The 18,562-nt window shown below is 36.9% G+C and overlaps 1 protein-coding gene across 4 annotated transcripts in view; it reads left to right on the top strand.

Annotated features, from left to right (window-relative positions):
- The window catches only part of GPBP1 (GC-rich promoter binding protein 1), a 72,876-nt gene that overhangs the window by 37,811 nt on the left and 16,503 nt on the right, over window positions 1-18,562 (top strand). For 3 of the 4 annotated variants that reach the window (XM_038530637.1, XM_038530638.1, XM_038530636.1), the window contains exons 4-7: window positions 7,105-7,228; window positions 7,355-7,578; window positions 10,756-10,822; window positions 11,883-11,942. In XM_038530637.1, the coding sequence (XP_038386565.1) occupies window positions 7,105-7,228; window positions 7,355-7,578; window positions 10,756-10,822; window positions 11,883-11,942 (475 nt within the window). The remainder of the gene's footprint in view (window positions 1-7,104; window positions 7,229-7,354; window positions 7,579-10,755; window positions 10,823-11,882; window positions 11,943-18,562) is intronic. The other variant, XM_038530639.1, reaches the window with a different exon arrangement.

Genomic DNA, 18,562 nt, shown 5'->3' on the forward strand with positions numbered 1-18,562 from the left:
CCCATGCAGGGAGCCTGACTGATCATGCCCTGGGCCGAAGGCAGGCGCTAAACCGCTGAGCCACCCAGGTGCCCTGGGTTGCTTTTCTTTTTCTTTTTTTTTTTAATAAAATTTATTTTTTATTGGTGTTCAATTTGTCAACATATAGAATAACACCCAGTGCTCATCCTGTCAAGTGCCCACCTCAGTGCCTGTCACCCAGTCTCCCCCACCCCCCGCCCACCTCCCCTTCCACCACTCTTAGTTTGTTTCCCAGTTAGGAGTCTTTCTTTTTTTTTTTTTTTTTAATAAATTTATTTTTTATTGGTGTTCAATTTTCCAACATACAGAATAACACCCAGTGTGCATCCCGTCAAGTGCCCCCCCCCTCAGTGCCCGTCACCCATTCACTCCCACCCCCCGCCCTCCTCCCCTTCCACCACCCCTAGTTCGTTTCCCAGAGTTAGGAGTCTTTATGTTCTCCCTTTCAGATATTTCCCACACATTTCTTCTCCCTTCCCTTATATTCCCTTTCACTATTATTTATATTCCCCAAATGAATGAGACCATATAATGTTTGTCCTCCGATTGACTTACTTCACTCAGCATAATACCCTCCAGTTCCATCCACGTTGAAGCAAATGGTGGGTATTTGTCATTTTTAATGGCTGAGTAATATTCCATTGTATACATAAGACCACAGCTTCTTTATCCATTCATCTTTCGTTGGACACCGAGGCTCCTTCCACAGTTTGGCTATTGTGGACATTGCTGCTAGAAACATCCGGGTGCAGGTGTCCCGACGTTTCACTGCATCTGTATCTTTTGGGTCAGTCCCCAGCAGTGCAATTGCTGGGTCGTAGGGCAGATCTATTTTTAACTCTTTGAGGAACCTCCACACAGTTTTCCAGAGTGGCTGCACCAGTTCACATTCCCACCAACAGTGTAAGAGGGTTCCCTTTTCTCCTCATCCTCTCCAACATTTGTGGTTTCCTGCCTTGTTAATTTTCCCCATTCCCACTGGTGTGAGGTGGTATCTCACTGGCCCCATTTCCCTGATGGCCAGTGATGCGGAGCATTTTCTCATGTGCTTGTTGGCCATGTCTATATCTTCCTCTATGAGGTTGCTGTTCATGTCTTTTGCCCATTTCATGATTGGATTGTTTGTTTCTTTGCTGTTGAGTTTAATAAGTTCTTTATAGATCTTGGAAACTAGCCCTTTATCTGATAGGTCATTTGCAAATATCTTCTCCCATTCTGTAGGTTGTCTTTTAGTTTTGTTGACTGTATTCTTTGCTGTGCAAAAGCTCTTTTCTTGATAAAGTCCCCCGGGTTGCTTTTCGTACTGATTTATGACAATGTACTTCTGTACACACTATGTATTGTATGTATGTGTGTCATTTTTAACGTCTTTAAAGTTATTTTTTTCAGTCTTGCATATATGTTTCATTAGGTTTATTTGAGTACCTTATAATACTTGTTGGCTATTTTATTTTCTTTGTTGGCTATTTTAAATGGTATTTACTTAATGTAATATATTTTTTATTAAGTAAATTTTCTGTCCAACGTGGGGTTTGGGCTCATGACCCTGAGATCAAGAGTCACACGCTCCACAGAGTGAGCCAGCTAGGTACCCTTAAATGATGTTCTGAAGAGCTTTATTACTGGAGTGTGTGGCTGATTCAGTTGGTAGAGGATGGGACTCTTGATCTTGGGGTTGTGAGTTCATGCCTCATTGGGCATAGAGCTTACTATTTATTTGTTTATTGCCATTTTGTTTTATTAAAAAAATTTTTTTTATTGGAGTTCAGTTTGCCAACATATAGCATAACACCCAGTGCTCATCCCGCCAAGTGCCTCCCTCAGTGCCCATCACCCAGTCACACCAGCCCCCCCACCTCCCTTTCCACTACTCCTTTATTATTTATTTGTTTTAATTTTTTTCCCCACTACTCCTTTAGAACTTACTTTAAAAAGCTTTATAATTAAGTCTTTGTCACAGATACATCTTGTGGTAGTGTTGTATCTAGCAACTTTAGTTCATACTCTGTTATATTTTGGATTTTTCATTCACAAATAACAGTTTCCTATCTACCTTTTTAGCCTTATTACTTGTATTTCTTCTTGTTATTGTGCTGTGTGTCAATCTGTGAAGGGTCTGGGTTTTATCCTACTTGTAAGCTAACATAGGTGCTAGCAGGAGACATGAGATTCCTAGATCAAGGGCCAAGAACTTTATTACTTACTAGCATGATAAGCATGATTTTGGCAGTGGTTCTTCATGCCCCCTAAAGCCTTTGATGGTTGCCATGGAAGGGTCCAGGTGGATGCTACTACCCTTGGTGCTGAGTGGGGAATCTTCCATATTTATAATAAGCCTGCTCTTTGTCCCAAAGATGGATGTTACCTGTCATCTCATAAATGTTGCTCACTGTAAACATAACCTTGAGAAATGGGCTATACAAAGAGTGGTGGAAGCCTTGCATTCTTGGCACACAAGGAAGAATGGAAGGGAATGCTTAGAGCCCATGGTGGGTTGCCTGTACCAACAATCAGCTGATCAGCCCTACATGTTCTTGTCCAAACTTGAATTTTTGTATGGTTGTACTACTCTGTTAGCCACTCTGATTATTCTAACAGAGACTAGGACCAAATCCATTTAATTGTTTTATACAGCATTTAATTAAAGCTTCTATTAACAAAAGTTGGTGAATTCCTTAGATTTCTTTTTGACCAGACCATCACCTTGAGAGGTAGCTTGGCCTGTACTTTCTCTTAGGGGAAAGAAGCATCATGTCAAGAAATAATCAGGGCAGAATCCTGGTATTTTAAAAGTATTAATAACTTCATTTTTTTTTAAATCATAATTCCTACCTAGGAAGTGGTTAAGAAGAGATGATCTCTTTTTTGGATGTGCTACATTCATTGACCAAATTGTCTCATTAAAGTGTATGAAGAGTTGAGGAATGTAGGTTTATAGGTTGTTGTGAGTTGAATGCTGAGACTATTCCTCTTGTTTGACGATACTGGATGTCTTTGGATAGTATGGAGTGTAGAATAACTTGAATATTAATACTTGAATATTGACGCATTGCAGGTTGGCCTTTATGACAAAAGATGTACTATTATTGGAATGTTGATGGCCTGGAACACCAAAAAAGTGACACCAAAATATATGACATGGATTAATTTCAAGGGTCACATTCCTATTAACCAGTCAGATTGCAATAGCAACACTGTAACTGAAAATTTTCAACAGTGATGAAACACTGTTGATAACTCTTAAGTGATCAAAGGTTTCATATCTAAATATGGCCTCCTTCACAGTGGGACAAATGGATCAACTTTAGGCAGGCTCACAGACTGGCATGCAGAGGTGGCTTCTCCATCAGGAAGAAAAAGTAGTCTATTTTGTGACCAGTCTATGGTGGTGGACAGTTAAATATCTGGTGTGACACATGCTGCGGACTTAAGCAATATTCTGATTTTAGTTGTTCTTTATGCCAGCAATCTACTGTAAGTATCTGAGTAATTCAGATTATCTCAGCAGCAGCAATATTTTCACAGTTTATAACCCCAAAGAATTACCTTGAAATATGCCAGTCTCTAGTTTTTAAGGTGATCAATCAGATGACTGGGACATTGGCAACAGTCCCAAGAAGCAGAAAAACATAAAATATGTAGTTCTTAGACTTATCCTAAGGCCAGGGTTGTTGTTGTTTTTTCCTCCTCCATTTTAGCCCATTGTGATGAATGACACTTAATCTACTTGGTCTTCCAGAGTTCTTGGGGTCAGATGGCTGCTGCCACCCAACGGACAATGCCCTCTTTTAACATGGTTGAATCAGCAGAGAATGAACCGGACCCAGGCGTTTAGGGGATTATGATTTGAGAGCCTTATTGAACCGGGAGCTTGTTAAGGTATCAGGAAAGGGATAAGGTTTACCCTAGAGGGTAGTTGTCATTTCATGCAAAACAGATGTCTCAGTGGGGGTCAGCTGCATTCTCAAATACTTTACATTTGATCAAGAGTTCAAGTGGGCCCCCTTTTCTGTTCTTAGTTTGAGTTCACTTTCTTTCTTTTTTTTTTTTTTTAAGGATTTGGGTTTTTTTTTGTGTTTTTTGTTCTTTGTTTTTTGTGTTTTATTTATGATAGTCATACAGAAAGAGAGAGAGAGAGAGGCAGAGACACAGGCAGAGGGAGAAGCAGGCTCCATGCACCGGGAGCCTGACGTGGGATTTGATCCCGGGTCTCCAGGATCGCGCCCTGGGCCAAAGGCAGGCGCCAAACCGTTGCGCCACCCAGGGATCCCCTGAGTTCACTTTCATTTTGAGAGCTCAACAGTAGGGCAAGAGCCGTATTCCCTTTGAAAAAGGGATGTACATGTCAGGCACATGGTACCGCTGTACTGGAAAATAGCCTCCAACTACTATATCTCTGCTTTTTTTTTTTTGCTTTTTTTTTTTTTTTTTGCTCTTTTCTCTCTTTCCTTCTGGGAGCCTGTAGTGCTTTTGCTAGACTACCTGAGGGGGGACAGGAATTACCTGTCATCTTGTGGTATTCCGAATGGAAGAATCTTGAGCATTTTCAGTACAAGCATGTAACATTAGTACCAAGCTAAGACACAACAAACAATAGTACGTTGAATTGGCTTAAAAGCCTCACCAGCAAGATCACCCTAATTTCTCTTTCCTGCTGCTGAATTTTCAAACTCCAAAATCAGTTAAATTGAGTCATTGGGGCACCTTATCTCTCAGTGCAGGGCACAAACTAAGAAGTTTTGTACATGCACTTCAGGGTTAAAAATCAAGCTTACTGGAGATTACATGATTTCTTCATCAATGAATATGGGAAAGTACAGGGTGGAGGAGAAAATAACTCCTTTGGGGATTGCATGGATGGTTTGTAAACTTACTGTTTCTCTTCTGATTCCTCCACCCAAGGTTGGTGTTGCTTCCTACTCTGTGTACCTTCTGGCTTCAGCAGACTGCCAGGATGGGGTCTTTCCTGTGCCATGCACTGCACTGACATGTCTTTGCCCACATTCATCAATATTTTCAGCAACCCCTACTTTCTGTTGTCTCCTCATGGGAGTGGGTAGCTCATGAATTGTGCATGTGTGTCTAGCAGAGCTATAAAAGTTTGTTCCCTTCTTAAACACCAGCATGTTAGACATTCTCATTAAAGTAAAGCTGCTGAGGTTGATGTAGTGGGGAAGAGAAAGGGACCAGGAAGTACAAAGCGCACAGAACACTTCCACTACAGGAAGCTAGGTTCTGCATTTATTTTGTTTCCAAGTAGGCTGTAACCTTAAATTTTCTTTTAATGGGTTTTTAATCTTTCTAAAACTGTATCCTCATTGTTGGCATCAAGTGTTTCATCTTTGGAGTTACCTTGACTCAGCAGCCACAACAGTATTGTTGCGTTTCAGGTGGGACCCCGTTGTCATAATAAGAAATCCAATCATCTAACTTGGGAGAGTTAAAAAACCTAAAGCACCGTTTGGGCACCTTGTTTCCCTTCTGCCCTTTGCCAGTTAGCTGCTAAGCACATTGAGGGACCCTTGCTTCCACCTATCACTTGGATGACAGCACTTGCTGCCAAAATCTTGAGAGTCTTTGTTTACACCCTAATGTGGCCTGGAGACCCTTGTATTTGTTTTTTTTCCAGGAAATTTAGGTTCTGTTAGCATTACATCCTAATCACCAGAACTGTTAGGGGGCTGTGAATGGTTTGCTTTTTTAACCCTACTTGGAGGCTACTGTGGTAATGTGTTAGTGTTTCATGTATGCTGGCTGAAGGTATGAGACAAGGAGACTATCTTTCATGGTGCAATACATAGCATGAGGCTGAGGCTGGGGGCAATAGGGGGGAAGCACCAGTAAGTCCTGCAAGTGACACTGTGGAAGGGACTAGTGGCTGACATGGGTATGTGCACTGGGTTTACATTGCAAATGAAGAACACTGCTCATTGTCCTAGAGGCAGTTGTAACGTAAGTCCAGTCCAGAGAAATGGTCAGGGCAGCTTATTATTTTATTTTATATTTTTAAAATTTTTATTTATTTATTTATTCATGAGAGACACACAGAGAGAGAAGCAGGCCCCATGCAGAGAGCCCGACACGGGACTCGATCCCGGGTCCGCAGGATCACACCCCTGGCCGAAGGCGGCACTAAACTGCTCAGTCACTGGGGCTTGCCCGGTCAGGGAAGTTTAAAAAGAGTTTTGAAGTTTTGATTATGATCATAAGAGATTAATGGACTGATACAGGGAAGAACAGCAACTTTTATAAATAGGTGTGACTTTTTATAGGTTTTCATAGATTCCTAGTTTTTATTTTTATTTTTTTTAAAGATTTTATTTATTTACTCATGAGAGACAGAGAGAGAGAGAGGCAGAGACACAGGCAGAGGGAGAAACAGGCTTCATGCAGGGAGCCCGATGTGGGACTTGATCCCGGGTACCCAGGATCAGGCCCTGGGCTGAAGGTGGCGCTAAACCGCTGAGCCACCAGGCTGCCCCTATAGATTCCTAGTTTTTAGAAATAGTTTTTATACATTATTTTTTTTCTTAGGATTTTATTCGTAAGTAATCCCTCCAGCCAACATGAGGCTTGAACTTAGAACCCTGAGTTCAAGAGTCGCCAGCCCCACAGACTGAGCCAGCTAGCTGCCTCTATATTATTATTTTGATAATTTAAAAGAAAACCCAAACATTTGTTTTGGGGAAGAGGAATTTGGAAATAAGTCTGAAGAACTTAGAATTTCAGCTTCATTTGTCATGACTTTCTGATGTTGAAAACCTTGAGCTACTTAAAATCAAGTAATATATGATAGAGTATTATATTTTGTTACATAAGAGAAGTACACTAAGTTTTGCCTTGTTTTCCTTAGAATAGTATTTTACTTTTAAAGTTTTTGGGTAAGTATATGTGGTTATTAAACTTTTTCAGAATGGTTTCCATTAGACAAAATAGACCAACGGTGCAATCTATCTTAATAAGTTACCAGTTACCAAATGTATTGAAAGTAACTACAGAATATTCTTAGCCATTTAGAATTCTTGGAAATAAATTGAGCCAGGTTTTATACATATGTTTACCTATGTGCTTATTTTGTTTCAGTCGTCATTAAATTTTGAGAAGCATTCTGAAAACTTTTCATGGACAGAAAATCGTTATGATGTGAATCGTCGACGACACAACTCTTCAGATGGCTTTGATTCTGGTATTGGACGTCCTAATGGAGGTAAAATTTGCTAAGAAATGAAAGTTTAAGGATAATTTTCTTGATCTTTTAAGAATGTTGATAGTGATTGAATATTTAAACAGAACTATCTTTAAATTTATAATACTTTACCATTATTAAATAAAGGTAATTTTGGAAGGAAAGAAAAAAATGGATGGCGGATGCATGGAAGAAATGGTACTGAAAACATAAATCATCGAGGGGGATACCATGGTGGAAGTTCCCGTTCTCGTAGCAGTATTTTCCATTCTGGAAAAAGCCAAGGACTACATGAAAACAGCATACCTGACAATGAAACAGGGAGGAAAGAAGACAAGAGAGAACGCAAGCAGTTTGAGGCTGAGGATTTTGTAAGTTTCTAATAATTTTAATACAACTGAGGTTTTGACAAGTGCCATTTTACCATCAAGGCTTTCTCTCTCTCTCTCTTTTTTTTAAAGACTTTACTTATTTATTCATGAGAAATCCCTTATTTATTCATGGGGGTGGGGGCAGAGACACAGGCAGAGGGAGAAGCAGGCTTCCATGCAGGGAGCCCGACATGGGACTCGATCCCAGGTCTCCAGGATCAGGCCCTGGGCTGAAGGCGGTGCTAAACCACTGAGCCACCCAGGCTGCCTGCATCAAGGCTTTCTCAGGAGATTTTATCACTATGGTTCGTTTTCTATAGAAATCAGACCTGACAGGTTCAATTATTTTTTTATGTTTATTTTAAAGATTTATTTTTTTATTTTAGAGAGTACACAAGTCTGCTTGAATGGGAGCAGGAGGATGGGCAAAGGAAGAGGGAGAGAATCTCAAGCAGACTCCCTGTTGACTACAGAGCCCTACTCAGGACTTAATCTCATGGGATAATTATCTGAGCCAAAATCAAGAGTCAGATACTCAACCCACTGAGCCTTGTGTTTCATGCCTGGTAGTTTATTTTTCTGTATATGCTCATTTTTCATTCTGTACATATTTGAGTGGTTGTCGGTAGATGGGACAAGATAGGAAGGTCCTTACTCTCATTGAGTTTCTATTCTATTTAGATGCATTATTGATGTAAAAAGTAGTATTTTGCAAGAGAACTTAGACAAGAAGTGACTTGATGGTTACTTTGAGAGGTCAGGAGAGGTTTCCCTAGGAAGTGACATTTAATTTGGGACCTACTTTGGTTAAGGGGTGAGCTTTGTTAAAACTGGAAGGAAGAGAGCAGCCCGGGTGGCCCAGCGGTTTAGCGCTGCCTTCAGCCCAGGGTGTGATCCTGGAGACCCGGGATCAAGTCCCACGTTGGGCTCCCTGCATGGAGCCTGCTTCTCCCTCTGCCTGTGTCTCTGCCTCTCTCTCTTTCTCTTATGAATTAAAAAAAACAAAACAAAACAAAACACAAAACTGGAAGAGGGGAAGGCCTCTAACTAAGGTTAGAAGTGAGCTAAGGCCTCTAAGGTTAGACGTGAGCTTGTAATGTTTAAGGGATAAAAAGGTCAGTATGGGTAGTGACTATTAAACCAGGTTAGAGAGGTTGCAAGGGATTTTGATTGAATAGGACTTTGGCAGATAAAGGTAAATAATCTTCAATTATTTTAAACCTTTAAATTCAGTTTAATTACAGATGTAGTAGGAGGAAGCCCCTTTGGAGGAAAGTCATGTGATCTCATTTAAATTATATTTATTTTAAAATATTTTATTCATAAGAGACACAGAGAGAGAAAGGGTGGGGGGCAGAGACATAGGCAGAGGGAGAAGCAGGCTCCCGAAAGGAGCCCAGTGTGGGACTCAGTCCTGGATTCTGGGATCATGCCCTGAGCAATGGCATATGCTCAGCTGCTGAGCCACCCAGGCGTCCTTCATTTAAAAATTTTTTTTAGAAGACTATTTCAGTTGGATCTTGAATGGATTACAGTGAGAGGAGGGAGACCAGCTAGGAAGCAGTTGTAGTAGTTCCAGAGAAAACAATGGCTTAAACTGGGTAGCTATGATTAGCGAAGATAATGTTTTGGGTATGGTTTAATGGTAAATTGGGTGGAGGGTGGAAGTGAGTCAAAGGGTTTGATAGATTGGATTTAGGGCAGGGGAGTGGTGAGAAGAAAGAAGAACAAAATATTATTCTTAGGTCCTGTAATGAAGTAACTGTGTAATTGCTATGCCTTCCCACTTTAGTGGTTCATTTTTTCCACTTACTAGTTGCCATAAAATGGAATTTTTGTAATATAAGTAAATTAGTAATGATAATAGTATGATTTCATAGTGTTGTAGGGTTAAATGAGTAATGCAGTAAATCACTTAAAAACAGTGTCTTGACACATAGCAAGCACTCAATAAAACCTTGTTGCTATTGTTACCGTCTCAACCCCCACTACTGAGTTGGCCTAGCCCTGTTAGAAATCACCTATAGCCTCCACCAAAGTCTTCTGACGTCCTATTTAGTTGGTATCAAGAAATCATACTGGTATGCATACATACTCGTGTGTGTGGGGGGACTTCACAGTAACGTCAGTATAGTGTTAAGAGTTCACTTTTGTGGGTAAGTAAAATACATGAGGATTTCTTTTTTTCAGCATGTTAAGTACCTTTAAGGTATACTGTGTTGCTAGGTAATATGGAAAAATATCTGACTGGGGATCTTAAAACTTAGCTTTTAGAATACACATTCAATGCTGAACTCAATTTTCTTTTTAATATCCTGTGAATCACTTGTTGAAATAAAAATTTGTACTTTGCTTGGAGAATGTGTGTGTTAACTAATTCATGCAGCAATGAAAACCTGACAACTGTTGGGGAGTAGTCTGACTTTTCTCTTCTTTCCTCTTGACCTTAGGCTGAAAGAGTAATTTTTCCAGTTGGTACAAAGACCACATTGCCTTGAGTTTGCTGTGGTTTTTCTTTTTTTAAATTCACATATTATCCTCAGATAGTTGAGGATAAAAATATTTAAAGATTATTTCTGTGTTTTCCTTCTAGAAGTGAGAATAGACAGTAACCATTTTGATTGTTAGCAGAGTGAGCTGAAAGTAAGGTTTATGAATAGACTTTAATAGTTGATTGTATCATGCCAGGTTTTTTCTGTGTGTGTATATATACACATATACATACGTGTGTGTGTGTGTGTGTGTGTGTGTGTATATATATGTATATTTAGATTTTATTTATTCCCTGAGAGACACGGAGAGCGTCCCATGCAGGACTCGATCCCAGGACCCTGGGATCACGACCCGAGCCAAAGGCAGAGACTCCACCACTGAGCTACCCAGGCATCCTTGTATTATTATTTTTTAATTAATTTATTTGAAAGCTTGAGAGTTGTGTGCCTGTGGAAGGGAGGGGGGCAGGGAGAGAATCTCAAGCATACTCCTGAGTGCTGAGCCCCACATAGGGCTCCATCCTACAAGTCATGAGATCATGACCTAAGCTGAAACTGAGTCTGCTCAACTGAGCCACCGAGGTGCCCCTTCACTGTGGTTTTGAGATTACTTTAGAAAAGGTTTATTTTTTTAAAATGTGAGCAGTGTTAACATTTGTTTTATTTTTATTCCAATTTCTTTCAGCCATCTTTAAATCCTGAATATGAGAGAGAACCAAATCAGAATAAATCTTTAGCTGCAGGTGTATGGGGTAAGTAATTTTAAATCTATCTTTGAGGGGTATAAAATGTTATTTGTAGATTTCCCTTTTTTTGTGTGTTTTTAAAAATAAACAGGCTAGAATTAAACTTTTTAAAAATATGTTTTTGAGTGCTCAGCTACATATAAAGGTAGCACTTACCTTTTAAAAACAGGATACCAGGGATGGAGAGTTTGATTTGAAATACTTGATTTGCACATATAAGTACATTAAGTATACTCATGAGTTTTGTTTGTTTTTTAATGGTTGTAAGTTAATGTAATTGAATCAATGTCATTTCAAGAGCAGCCTGATAATCTAAGGAAACAAAAACTTAGTTTAATTTTTAGTTTTTCACAGTTGAAAACTTAGTTAACTGAAAACTAAGTACTTCTAATCATCATATGACATAAAATTAATCTTTTTACGTATGAAAATGGTTATACATAAAGAGTGTTAAATAATTGTATAAATTTGCCTATGAAACTAATCTATGATTGAAATTATTTGCCTTTTTGATTGTCAAAGCTTAATGACATTTTTGGGTAATAACTCCCTTTTCATTAAAACTGCTGAGTTTAATTTGATAGCATCTTACAGAAGATTAAACTGCACTCATTACAAATCAGACAGCTTCTTAAAGATTCAAGTGAAGTTTAAAATAATGGAAAAAATTTAAATGTGAAGATTTGATATCTGAAAAATAAATTTAATTATTTGATGCCAAATTCAAAGGTGATGAATCCACTTTGGAACTTAAACACATGTTCATTTGTATTTTCCTATTGAAAATTATCAGCTTACCAAAAGAAAAGAAGGATTGTGGCTTGTGACACCATACTAGTCCTAATGACAAAGGCATTATTTTAAACTTTGCCACTTCCTGTGCTGTTCTTTATTGTATTTATGGGGTTGATACTCTGGGGAATTATTTTGTTTTCTTTTGATCTCCCGATTTATTTAAGGGCTTTTTAAGGGTGGGGGTGGGGGTGGTCAGACACTTTTGTTAGAACCATGTGAATGGCATTGTTTTTTCTGTATTGCAAATTAGTATTTCTACCACTCTCCCCAGGCCTACACGCCCAGACACACACATACCCAACCAAAAAAATCTCCCAAGCTCCTCTCTTAGGTATGTTTCCTTATTATTCAGTTTTTCTGGGAACAGCTGATTGCATAAGAATATAGAACCACCTGGAAGGTGTTAAATAGAATCTCTAAGAAATTAGGAATAATTTGGATTTGACTAGAATGAAAGTAAATTAAAAAATCAATGTCAGTGAGCATTTGTCATATAAAACTACCTATAGATACTATTGGTACTGATCCTTGGTTAATTTAATAATTTTAGAGATGATTTAAAGGCAAATACATTTTTGAAACTATGAGAATAAAATGTATTAATATAAAGATTTTGGTTCTACTGTTTCAGGGTTGGTCTAAGGATTTTGAGCACTAGTTGAAAAGATGTTTAAAAGGAAGATGTACTCTTTACTGTGCTTTAGGTAAACTAAGAAGTGTGTCTGCATTAGAAAAAAGAAAATGGTTAATTGTGGTTTGATTAACTGTTAAATTCCCAGTACTTCTCATAGGAATACAATGAAGCTTTCATTGTATTACACTTCACTATTCCTTTCTCACCTCCCCCCCCCTGGGTTCCCAAATACTGTTTTCCCCATTGCAACATTTAAAATAGCAATGTTCCTGAGGAAGACATGAGAGAATTTTAGGAAAGACTTCAATAGAACTTATCTAGTGCTACTTCCTTCCAGGTAAGTAAAAATTTAATAACGGGAATGTAATATGTATTAAAAAAAACAAACTAGTTTGTCCCTGAAACTATCCTTTTGTAGATCAGAAATTGCAAGAGTCTAAACATAATATCCCAGCTAAAAATAATACCTTGAGGGAAAGTAATTACACTGTTTAAAATACAGTTACATAAGTTTAATTCTACTTAGAACTTAATTAGTTTTGGAAACACCTTCATGTAGCTTTTATCATGTCTTTATTGTTTTGATCTTAGGATCACTTTTTGAATGCCTACGAGTAATACTAAATCTATCCCTAGATCCTTAATAATTTAAAATTAAAAGAAAAATTAAAGGTACTTGAGTGTGCCTGTGACAGTTGTAAAATATTAAGTTATGTAATTTTTTGGGATGTGAGAAAGAAAAAAAATGTGTTTCTATGCTACTTGAGACGTGATTAATGACTGTTCATTTGTGTGTTTTCAGAAGTCCTACTGGCTGTTTTTGTGTCGATGAATTATGTCAGCAATATATTATTGGCAGAGGCTAACATTTAGTACTTAAAATGCTAAATAGTGAAAATTTCATTCACTAGTAATTAAGCATAATCTTTCAGCTCAGCATTTATTTTTGTGTCTATTTCTTGATAACTTGATGGACTTTTCTGATTTTTTGCTCATATCTGATAATACTACTTAAAAGCATTGAGGTTAATTTTTAAGATTTTGTTTAGCTTTCTAAAAGCAAATTAGTTGACTATTTCTTAAAGGTGGGTTATTTTCTAGAGAATTCCAGTGATACTAGCCAAAAGTATACAGATGGGTGACAAGATTGCATGGAGTTAGATGAAAACCAGTTTTTTAAAAAATGAACTTTGTAAATAGAATTTAAGAGAAAGGAATAATCTTTATTGAATTTCTTTGTAAAAGCATTGTTGGTAGTTTATACATGGAAAAGACTCAACTTTCCTTCAATATCTTATGTGAAAATAATTGTTAAAATAACAAGAAGGTATTGCAACATATGTTAAGTTGAGAAGGGAAAATTAATAGGACTTTATTAGGCAACCTGACAGAAGTAAATTGGACTAATGGATTAGAGTTAGAAGTTTTATTTATTCATCATGTAAGTTGTTTCAGAAGTTTTGAGTAATGTAGGGGGACCTTGTTAAAGAAAAACACCATACATACCCTTACTTTTGACATAATTATTAAGTTAGTGAAACTCATTTGTTTGAAACTCCTACTACATCAAATTAAAAAAACGAAAGCCAAAAAGATGTAAGTAGCATCAATTTATGTAAATCAGAAACTAATTTTCTGCATTAAAATTAGTGTTCACAATAGGAATTTTTTTTAATTGCTGTGGTACAGATTGAGTTTGATATTTGTGTATTACTGTGTTTTATGTGACTAAATTTCCTTTTCAAATTAGTGTGAAAATTTAATTCACATGTAGTTAACCCTTTGTTTGGCTATATGCTATTGTTCACGCATTCAGGTTGCCTCTTATATCAGGATGATAACCTTAATCAGTAATTTGGCATCAGAAAACAGTGGACTTTGACTTCATTTGATAGTGTACACTTACAGGCTTCTCATTCTGAACAGTTATAGGCTTCTTGTATTTTTAGTTGGGGATAGTAAACATTTTGAAGTACTTGGCCTAGCTATACTTTAATTCTGTTTTGTCCACTGGTATAATAATGTAGTGGTTAAGGGTATTTGCTTTGGAATCAGACCTGGGTCTAAACTTTAGGTCTTTTACCTAATGGTTATTTAGACTTTGGGCAGATGACTTAATCTGAGTGAATTTTCTGTGAGATGAGAATGTTTACAATAATTATAATGAGAAAAGCGTTGTTAATAATAAATTGTGTAAGAGGTTTAAATTGTGTAAAGTTGATCTGTTGTGTAAAATCTTTGATCACATTACAGGTATGTAATGAATATTAACTACAGTATGTTCAAATCTAGTAAGCAGTACATATTCTAGTAGATTTATTAAAAAACAAAAAGAATTTCTAAGTGAGAGATCAAAGAATAAAGTAGTAAGTGACTGAAACAAAATATATACAAGACACCTATATGGAGAGTATAGTGAAAGACAAAGAGGATGAAAAATTGAGATGCCCGCTCTGAACCATACATGTTACCAAATTACTTTGTATTATAGATGGCACTATTTTATTTTATTTTTACATTTTTTAAAAGATTTAATTTATTCCTGAGACACACAGAGACAGCAGAGAACAGGCAGAGGGAGAAGCAGGCTCCACGCAGTGAACCTGAGCCAAAAGTAGACACTCAACCACTGAGCCACCCAGGTGCCCCAAGATGGCACTATTTTAATTCTGATTTTTTTTTCTCCAAAGAATTGAACTAGTCCTCTTCCCACCATTGAATTTGTATTTAAGGAAAAAATTTAAGATCACGTATAATTTTTTACACCCCTAAAACTTAGTACTAATAGTTATTATTGACTGGAAGCTTTACTGATAATATGGTCAATTAACACGTATTTTGTATATTGCATGTATTAGATATTCTTACAATGAAGTAAGCTAAGGAAGAGAAAATATATTTACAATATTACACTGTATTTGTCAGAAAAAACTGCATATAGGTAGACTGGTGCAGTTCAAACCTTGTTATTCAGGGTCAACTGTAATATAAAGTGAATATGAATAACTCAGGTTTGGTAATTAGTGCTGCCATTATCCTTTACATTGCTGTTATGTAATCATTGCTATTAAGAACACTGTTTTTATTTTTATTTTTTTTTAAGGTTTTGATTTATTTTGAGAGAGAGAATGAACGTGCAAGTAGGGAGAAGGGCAGAGGGAGGAGAGAATCTCCAGCAGACTCCACGCTGAGTTGCAGAGCCTGACGTGGGGTTCGATCTCATGACCCTGAGATCATGACCTGAGATGAAATCAAGGGTTGGATGCTTAACTGAGCCATCCTGGCGCCCCCACTTTGTTTTTAAATGGGCAGGTTTATGTGGTATATTCAGGGTAGTTGTATAGGACATAAGTTAGTCTCTGTTATGTTTATTTCTGTCAGTGTTTCTCATTTTCTATAATGTAAATCAACCTAAAATTTGATATAATATTGAAATATAATTGGGAGTGTATTTTAGTGGGGGACAGTCTGACTTTTTTAGGACATTTCTAGTATTTTTGAAAAAACATTTCATAGTAACTGTGACACAGGAACTATTTTTAATTTTATAGATAAGATAAATTCATGTGATTGGAGCAAGATTCTGTAAATTTGGTACAAAGTACATGTTTCTTAAACTCTACTATAAGAATTGAATATGAATGCCTAATTAGTGCATTAGCACTATGTCTGCTTCTCTTTCCTTGCAAACCATATCATCTTCCTTTGGGTACCTTTATTTTACATTGCTCTTGTCTTTTTTTTTTTTTTTTTTAAGATTTTATTTATTTTACAAGGAGAGTGCACACAGGTATGTGTGCTCACAAGTAGGCAGAGGAAGAGGGAGAAGCAAACTCCCCTGCTGAGCAAAGAGCCCGATTCGGGGCTTGAACCCAGGACTCTGGGATCATGACCTGAGGGAAGGCAGATGGTTAACTAACTAAGCTACCCAGGCTCCCTGCTACTTAGCCTTTTATAATTTATTTCTTAGGCTTCATCTTTCTTTCTTCTTTTTAATTCTTCACATCTGTGGAAGCTTGAATCCACTACTGAGTTCCAGTGTTCCGTGCTCTACTGAGCCAGCTAGACATCCCTTCACCTTTTTTAGAGTATTCTCTCTTTGCCCTGAAGGCCTTTTTGAGGAAGAAGCCAGAATATTTCTTGCTCTAGATGTCTAAGAATCAAATTTTAGGAAAGTGAACTTTGTAGTCAGGAACTATGTTGAGGCTTACAGATAAAATATGTTTGCTTATCCTTTTCTATCTTTTAATTTTGATTGTTTATGCACAATAATTTCTTGTTAATTTTTTGTTCTTGTACCTTGTCAATTTTTTGTTCTTGTACCTCAGCCTTCTATGTGGGACCATTCTACTTCTTGCAGTACCTTGTTTAGAATTTCCTTCAGTAGGAATTTTTTTCTTAGTGATTGATCTTTGAAAAGTTTCACTTCTGTCCTTTGCCATATATGGTTTTTTCGAGTCCCATTTATAATCCAAGATTCTGTAGGGTAAATTAATCCCATCTTCAGCTGTTAGGTTCCTTTGTGGATACTCTAAAGTTTTTTTCTTTACTACTTTTTCTAAAAATGTGGGTTGACATGACTCCTTCCAGATGACCCTTTTCCTGTTGTATTTGTTTTCTTCTTAGAGTGACTTTAACGTAAGGACCTACTATAAGGTAAAGAAGAGATGAGCTTGTGTGCTTAATGGGCCTTGTTGAACTAGAAGTGCCTATGAGTCATGTTTGAACTCCTTTAATTGTGATGTACTGATAGAAATGTCCTCTGTTTCAACACTTGAATTCCTCCGGGACCTTGCAATGCTTAGTACCTTTTCTCAGTACCAATCATTCTGATTCTTGAGTTTCATTTAATTTAGAGTTTGAGTACCAGGCTGTTAAGATTTTCTCTTACATTTTAATTTTTAGAATTGCTAATTTAAATCTTTTTTTCCCACAATTTTACTCACACACTTACATCATCTGTTTACCAGAATAATTTACAAAACTTAAATTGTTGAGTGCTATTTCTGGTGTTCTACATTCACCTGCATTTGAGATCTTTATTCTTAATTTTTGTTTTGTTGACTTAATTGTGTAGGTTCTTTAGAAAAGCTATGTATTACCGATTTAATATCTGTGTTGCGTGCCTGAAGATTTCTTCCTTAGCCCTTAAGACCCTCAAGAAGTTGAAATGTTTGCCTTAGTAGTTGAGCCGTCTGTTTATTAACTTTTAGGAATATTGCTCAGTTTACTTTAGGTCCTTGTTCTTTCGTACTTTACCATTAAAATAAATGAAGCATCATACCAGCTCTATATTTTGAGGAGTTTGAAGCTCACTCATATGAACTTTGAGAGTACCTTCGTATCCCTACAAATCCTTGTTTAGTTTTTAAAATGGTCCATAGGAAGTTTGGTTTGGTTTGTTTGAAGTGAGGCATCCTCACAAACATGTAGACAACTTGGCATCTCACAGGATCTTATCTTATTTCATACACAGTGCTAATTTTGTTTTAGATTTTCTGAGCTTTCTCTCAGTTCTTTTACCCTAAGCTCTCCAATTATGATGAAACTGATACTTTGAGATTTTTTCTAAGGGAAGAAAGACATTTTACCACAATAATTGTGAACAAGCTCACGTGTAATACTGCACTAAATTCTAGGAGTGTGTAGAAACTAAACTCAGTTTTTTTCATGTTTTAACAACTGCAGTTGGTCTTGAGAAGAAAGCTTTCCTGTTGTTGTTGCTAGTACTATCTTCAGAACGATTGAGTTCTTAGCCCTGTAGTATATATAATGCCTTCATTGTAGTTAGATGGGCAATGAGTATTTGACTTGGTATTGTGAAATAGAATCCTGTTTTCTGCTAGTCATAACTTCAGGGAGAAATTTAAAAATAAGGGAACTATATAGTTCTTTGTTTATTGGTGATAACTTTTTAAGTGAGATAAAAAGAATGAGAATGGGTTAGGAAAAATGTCTTTTTAAGGAGAAGGCAAAAATAAAATGTACTCTATATTCTGAGCATTAGGTGCAATTAGGGTGAAGTTTGCATTTAAAAAAATTAAAAATATGCTAAGAGTATAAGTTAATCTTGAATTGGTCATAGTTAACATTCTAGGCCACTAGTGAGCTGAAATCATCTGTATTACTTGACATTGCTCAATTCTTGCTATATTTTTAATTATGTTGTAGCTTTATTTTTGAAGCAGGAAGCTCACGCTTATAGCTTATATAGCTCATGCTTATATAACTTAATTATTTTACCCTGGAAGCAGCTATTATTCTTAAACATAATCTAGGTTTGGAATATGCTGCTTTTTTGGTGGTTTAATTTTTTG

Source organism: Canis lupus, chromosome 2 (assembly GCF_011100685.1).
Source record: "Canis lupus familiaris isolate Mischka breed German Shepherd chromosome 2, alternate assembly UU_Cfam_GSD_1.0, whole genome shotgun sequence".
Taxonomy (NCBI): Eukaryota; Metazoa; Chordata; class Mammalia; order Carnivora; family Canidae; genus Canis; species Canis lupus.